This window comes from Tasmannia lanceolata, unplaced genomic scaffold, assembly GCF_043159265.1.
Source record: "Tasmannia lanceolata isolate RefF3 unplaced genomic scaffold, GAP_Taslan_0.1 ptg000011l, whole genome shotgun sequence".
Classification (NCBI taxonomy): domain Eukaryota; kingdom Viridiplantae; phylum Streptophyta; class Magnoliopsida; order Canellales; family Winteraceae; genus Tasmannia; species Tasmannia lanceolata.
Window position 1 is genome coordinate 8,579,407 of NW_027518688.1, and position 7,625 is coordinate 8,587,031.

The 7,625-nt window shown below is 39.1% G+C and overlaps 1 protein-coding gene across 1 annotated transcript; it reads right to left on the minus strand.

The window, feature by feature from the left end:
• Positions 1-3,022: 3,022 nt before the first annotated feature.
• LOC143886405 (glyoxal oxidase-related protein) lies at positions 3,023-4,859 on the minus strand. The gene has a single exon (XM_077390369.1). The coding sequence runs from the start codon at positions 4,832-4,834 to the stop codon at positions 3,218-3,220; it is 1,617 nt and encodes a 538-aa protein (XP_077246484.1). The 5' UTR covers positions 4,835-4,859; the 3' UTR covers positions 3,023-3,217.
• Positions 4,860-7,625: the final 2,766 nt, after the last annotated feature.

Genomic DNA, 7,625 nt, shown 5'->3' on the forward strand with positions numbered 1-7,625 from the left:
GGGTTGGCAATTGCGCCCCTAAAAGTTATGATTTTTTTTATTAGGCTTAAGTCGATAGATTTATTTTGATTTTTTCGGAATTTTTTCTTAAATGGGTCTCTCTTTGATTTTTTTCCCGTTAATTTGCTCCTTTATTTTTTGGAATTTTTTTGCTTAAATCAGTTCCTAAACTCTCTCTCTGTTCAGTTCTATTTTTTACGTAAAGTTGACCCCTTTATTTTCTAATTTTTTTTCTTAAACCAGTTCCTAATATATATATATATATATATATATATATATATATATATATATATATATATATATATATATCTCTCTCTCTCTTTGTTTACGTAAAGTTGGCCCATCCCCCTTAATTTTCAAAATTTTCTTAAACTAGTTTCTAAATTATCAATTCTCTCTCTCTATTAGTTAGCAAATCTGGATAAGGGGCTAAGGGAATGTCACCCTAGTTATAAGATGTTATATGCTACCTACGTAATTATGAGATTTTACATGTTGTGTGCACCTAAAATCTAAAGTACTCCATTATTTTTTTTAAAGTATTGCGGGCCCACTTCATAGATGATCCAAATTGTTCATTAGTTGGGCCACATCGGAAATAGACTACACCTGGTAAATCATCTCCATTTGATCATCCTAATCGTCCTATCTACAATGGGATTGTTCGTTATAGAAACCTATATAGATCTGAGGGTTGGGATCATCTAATGGAGATGATTTATGCGGTGCATCTTATATATGTTGTGGCCCAACAAATGAACGGTTTGGATGATATTTTCACTCCCCCACATTCTCATCCTTTAAGATCGTCCTGTCGTGGTACGTTTTTGGATGATATTTTCACTCTGCCACGTTCTCATCCTTTAAGATAATGATTGGACGTTCTCAAATCTCATCCATCAGGAAGGGCAACATACGAGGACTCTGATCATGTCAGAAGGGTATTGGGGTCTTTTCCCACCTGATTTTGAAGAATCACCCGTGTTTCATGCTAGTTTTAAAAGGTACCCAAAATCCATAATTTCTCGAAACTGTAGTCACATTCCGTACTTTTCTCTCCAAATTAACCGTCCATTTGATGGGCCAGAACATAAACAGGTTTTGTCCAAAACATCATTTGCATAGGATGATCCTAGCCCTCCGATCTATAGAGGTTTCCATAATAAGCAGTTCCTCTTTAGATTTAATTATCTCACTCTGCGGTACATTTTATGCTTTTCTAGTTAGTTGATATTGCTATAGACTATTAGGGTGTGTTTGGCAACCATTCTCATTCTCCCTCTTAGTGAAGTACAAAAATGGGTAGAAACCAGAGAATGAGAATAACCTGAATATGGTACAAACCCGAATTGGTTCGCAATGAGATTAATCTTCTTAGAGTGAAGATCAGCCTCTTACCCACTGTGAGGGAATGGTCGGTCCTCCTTTGTGTGCAAAAATACAATTTCTAGGATAACTTCTTCATTCCTTTGAAAAAGGCTACTAACATATTATTTATATTAAACAGAAAACCCAGTTTGCAGCCACTTAACTACTTTCTCTAAAACTCCTACCCATACCAAACAACTTGAGAACAGAGAATCTAAAAACTACAAATATCTAAACTAATTTATTTCACCCCAAGCGGGACCCATCTAGGAACGTAACATAATCAAATTAGCATGGCTTCAAAAGATCAGGCTTAAACTCATTTCTGGTGCTGATTTTGCAAGGAAATGGAGAAACAAGCGGAAACAAGTCGGTTTGTCTAATGGGATCTTCCGGCTTCATTTCTCATTTCTCATTCTCTCAAGCACTATTTAAAAACACGGATGTGATGCGGAACACGGCAAAAAAAATATCCTTGTCGACTCAGCCCGGATGCGGCCAAGAATGCGGTTGACACGGTCATAGCTCAGGAGAGTCAAAAATGTTTTTGCTGATCTGTAGGGCAAAACGCGGAATGCGGATGAGGTGTAACTCGGAACGCAGCTAAGAAAAATCCTTGTGGACTTGGGTGAGTTTCTTATCGTGTCAACGAGTTTTTAAACACTGCTCCAAAGGTGAAAATGAGAGCCACCCTACCTAAAATGATTGCGGAACACGCCCTTATTTGCCATGAACTAATAAAAACCAATCACACAATTACAAAGCAAAGAGAAGAGTGCCATTATCAAAAGTAGGGAGCTAGAATATGTCTTCTCCCTCTATATCATAAGTGGAGATTAAAAATGGTGTAAGCACTTATAGTCCAGTATTTTTCAAAAATTACTGTAGGGAGCGTAAATAGCTTATGCCCCCCCCACTCCCAAAAAAAAAAAAAAAAAACATTTCTATACGATGATCTTAGCCCTCCGATAGAGAGGAACTACATAAAACCTCTATAGATTGGAGGGTTGGTACGTCTTGGAAATGATTTTTTTGGGCACAACCCATTTACGTTTGGAACCATCAATTGGACGGTTTGGATTATGCTATGGTGTGAGCGGTACAGTACTTTTGGAAAAATACTTAGACTATACGGACTTACACCATATTAAAATTCAAATAAACTATAGCATCCCGATTGAAGTGATAGTGATAAAATCACGAATTTTTCTCCCAACATTCCAGTTTTTCAAAATTAAATGGGGACATCCCACCCGGCCCAGTTAGCCCGAAGAGATTGATCTTCAGCATTAAGCACTTCTTTTCATCGTTAAAAGGTTTCTTATCTTATTGAGTTGCACACGTGTACCTTATCGTGATCATCCATCTGGTTATCTATTCGTGGTAGATCACAGCCCAAAAAATCATACCAATCGGACGATCGTCACCATCCAAGAGTCAAGGAGAGAGAGAGACAGAAGGCAACATAAAAAAGTTAGGGCAATAAGAAATTCGCACCCCCTGTAGGATAATTCGCACACTCTTAAACGTTAAAAAGCGTTAAAGTCTTCCACGCACTCTCCTTTAAAGGGATGCGAATTATTCAACAGAGGGTGCGAATTTATCATCGCCCAAAAAGTTTTTTCCAATTTTTTAACACAGATTGACACCTAACTTGTCTTAACAGCTGTAAAATCATGTACTTTTCCATATAAAAGAAACCCAAAGTAAAAGAAATCACGTGAAACCCCCAATCCAGTAAGTCAGTAACTTTAATTCTCCTTACTGAGCTTCCTCAACAAGGGACAAACTATATATGTACGTCATCAATAAATGACACAACGATAACCACAATAAAACCCACCACAAATCACTGAATTTGAACCCAAATTCCCTCACTCGGTATCCCTCCATTAACAACAAACATAAGATAATATCCTGAAGGTGCATGAATCCCTGAATCCACCATTGTAACCATAATTTCATACCTAAATTTAGACACAGCTTTCGGAGCCCCACTCGCTAAAACAACCAATCTCTGATTCATAGAAAATGAATGTGTCGCAAACGCAGGGGCCACAATTGTTACCGACACCCCATTTTTACTCAATCCACCCCCTACCCGAAACTTAATTCCAACCTTCTGCCCATACTTAACCTTCGCCGGAGCTAAAAGAATCGTCGGCTTAGAATTCGCAAACTCCGAACCCAAATACGCCGGAGAATACATCTCCAGACTAAGCTCCGTCGGGTAAAGTACGCCGGTAAAATTATAATACGCATGTGGATTACTCCCACCCACAAGAACTCGCCCATCTCTAATAAGAATAGCAGTAGAGTGGTACATACGAGGAATCTTAGATGGGTTCTGCGTTTCGAAACGTTTCCCAATTGGGTTATCCCCCTTATAAATTACCGGCGTAAGTACCGGATTCCGGCCAAGCTCCCATCCCGCCGTTCCGGCCGAAGCTCCGTTAATAATCAAAACATCACCGTTAGGTAATAAAACCATATCACCCATAACTCTCGCCAACGGCATTGTTTCCATTTCCCATACCGGTTCTGCATCAGTAATTTTAATTCTCCCACATGTATTTAAAGCCCCCCCAAAACTCCTTCTTGTCGCCCTCTGATACGACCCCGTCGGTGCCCCACCGCAGATCAAAACCTCGGCTTCATTTAAATTCTTCAATGGAAGCAAAACCGAAGAACCCGAGCTGGGGTAATTTCGTGGGTCCCCACCAGGAATTTGAGGGTATGTTTTTACTATAACATTTTTCTTGTAATCGAGTAGAATTGCTCTGTTGTTAGCAAACACGAAAATATTTCCATCTACGTTGAGGTGGCAAAAGGGGTACAGATTATTCTCTGCTGCATCATTTGTTTGTTGTAAAAACGGGAGACTGAATATTCCGTTAGTGGTTGATGTTTTCGGGTAAAATTCGTAGTTAAATTGACGTCTTCCGCCTATAATGATAGACGTTCCGTCAGGGAGTATTTGGTTTGTGGCATACCAACGGCGTTCCCTTAAAGCTAACGGCGTTTCTACCCAGTTGCAGTTTTGGCACGGATAGAATGTTCGTACGGTCCGGTCACCGTCGTTATAGCCACCGGTTTGGACGAGGTGACCATCCGGGAAGACCGTACCGGAGGAACACCACGTGTCTGTTAAAAGCATTAATGGCTTGAAGGTGTTTGAGGTGATGTCATATAAGACGGAGTGGGCCGTACAATCGTGATGGAGAACGAGCTCATTCGGATCGTTTCTGCATTTACCAGATGGCAATGAGAGGTTGGAGGGTCCGAAATCGGTCCGATCGAAAATGATGGCGTGGTCGTTGTTTAGGAGTTGCATGTGCATGGCTGAGACCCCGATGGACCGTTGGATTAGGTCCCATTCGCCGCCGGTGGCAGCGTGGGTCAGATTCCGGTGACGGAATCCGGCGAGGAAGATGACAAAATAGAGGAAGATGGAGAGTAGAGTCATTTTAGAGAGAAGGAATATGGAGGGAGGTAATGAGGGAGCTTGGGAATAAATAGTGTTATACTTTTTGAATAAATCAATACCCACACGTCTTCTCTTTGGTGGTATCCCTTTCTTTGGTTTCTGTTTTCGTCCGTGTGTCTCTTTTTCTTTCTATGGTACGCATTTTCTCTTTCGGTGTTAATTAGCTAAATTAAATTAGGACGAAAGTTGAGAGGATGTAAAGTGTACGAGGGGATGACTGATAAGAAATAGTCAGGAGTGTCACTTTTACTCTACGGCTGCGTTTGGATTAAGGGAATGAGCATTAGTGTCGATATTCTATTCTATTCCTTATTTCAATTTTTTCTTAAATGGAATGAGAAAAAAAATTAAAATTAAATTAAAATTTTAATTCAAAAATTTTCTAATAAAAATTCCATTCCGACTGGAGCAAATCAGAATACCATCTCTTGGGGCGGGAAACATATTCATGTAGTTTCCCCCTCTATTGTTTAGGAGGGGGAAACCCTGGGTTCAATTCCAAGTTTCCAACCTCTTAATTTATATTTTTTCCTGAATGGTGGATGGGTGGAATTGGAATCAGATCCCGAGTCTAGTTCTTGATTCTGGCAATGCAAACACACTGTTTGTAACTCATTTCTGTGATCAGATTGTTGATCATAAGATCGCCATTAGTATGGCTAGATGCGGTTTATAAAACATTGATGGGATCATCCTGACCCCTTGATCGATCAAGTATCATGTAGGGTTCTGCCATGAAAAGATAAATTGTTGATTTCTGTAGTTCTTAATCTTATGTCACTTCGTGATGGTACCCAAAATTGTCTTTGATCATTGATTTTAAAAGGGAAATGATATATCCACCCCTTTTGATCACCAGGAACACCCCCTCCAGTGTATCAATGACCAAAGAGGGGCTGTTATACTTATGTTAGAAGAATTCAATGCCCCTATTGCCACATACACTAACAGGGGGTGTTCCTGGTCATCAAAAGGGGTGTATATATCACTTCCCTTTTAAAAGTGTCGTTCTTGATGAATTAATGCTGTAGGTCTTGGTGGGCCCACAGTCTACATTGCGTGTCTATTTGGCGGTTAGGTGTTGAATTGGCTAAAACAAGCAAATTATGGACTGGCATGAAAGATATGTAGTTCGACGTTCAGTTTTAACTCCACTTCCTCGTGTCGAAATCACATATATGGATTTTAGTCTTTCCCATTTGATCTGATCAGGAAATCATATCTAGCTTGCGAATTCAAGAAGATTGCCCCTAATAAAAGGGTATCGTATGAAATGGCAAAAGGCGAACCTGAACCAATGAAACGGGTAACATAAGTACAGCCATGTGTGAATGGGCCCATTAGATCAACGGTTTGCTCAACATGCACATGTGAAACACCTAAGCGTCCTCTCATCTCACTAGCATTGGAATGTTATTGGTAGTCGTCTTCATAGAGGAGCGCGCCCTATCTCTACCACCAGTGGTCAGAATTCAAATGGAGCACAACAATTTGAATTGGTCACAGTTAGGACATTTTTGACAATCATGAATTCTTTTTCTATGGAATACTTGAATATCATTTAGTAAAAGAGGTGAGAGGGTGAGAGACTTGAGAGGGCACGAGTGAGGTGAGGGTGACAAGTGGCTAGAAAATAGGGGCAAGCAATATTGTATTTTGAATGGTTTCTATTTTCTTTATGTTGAGGAGATGGTGAGAATTGGTCTTTTCTCATCCTCTCCTCACAATCTTCTCACCATTAAGGCATGTTTAGTAAGCATGAAAAAAATATTCCATGGAATATTTGTGGGGGTGTACCCAATTTAAGGTAGCATCTTTGTTTTCACCGGTTTTAGGGATTTCTTGTGCTCTCTTCAACTCCTTTCCTATCAAGTCACTCCCTTTCCCTCCTTCCCCGCTCATTTCTCACAATTGAGCTCATGACTATTCCATGGCCGCCAAACATGTCTTGAGGTATATAAGCTGATATTCGTTGGAAAAAAATCGTGGTTGCTAAACATGACCATAGGGTAAAAATTGAAGGGAGTAGGTAAAATTCTAATTGTTCAATCAGTTGCCAACATATTCAAAGAGGAAAAGTAGTCTGTTGATCTCAACCACCCAAGAGATGTTAGTCCAGATTGATGTTCGTGAACAATGACAAAGTGATAGTTATTGTTTTTGAAACAATATGATATGAACAATTTCTAATACTAGATACTTGGAACTCTCTCTCTCTCTCTCTCTCTCTCTCGAAAATTAATCGAGATTAATTGACTATTCCCCTTGTCCTACTTGAGGAAAGATACCAAACTCCTCCACTTTTAAAATATAAATGTTAATGAACCTTTTCTCACTTGATAAAGACACTTTATTTTTTTATTTTCTTTACGTTTTAGCATTTTTAGGGATTGTAGCGACCATAAATTGAGAATTTTAAAGTGAAATACAGGAGATGAGTGTTATTATAAAAAAGAAATATTTTAATATACAGCATCCCTTAACAACTGTCTTTCCTTTGTACGAGGGTCTGTGGCCACTACATTTTATGAACATTTTGAAGGATAAAACGAAAGATCATTTAAAAGGTGTATATTTCTTCAGAAAGATATAAGGGACAAAACAAGTTGTCCCACTGCAAGTTTGAGACATTGAGTGGTTGACTCCATCATGACCAGATCTGGCTTTCTAGCTTTTTAAGTGTTCTACCAAAAAAAAAAAAAAAAAATTAATTTTTGTAGTCTTTTATCTTACGGACGGAATGTCTCTTCAGCATTATGCTTAAGACCAA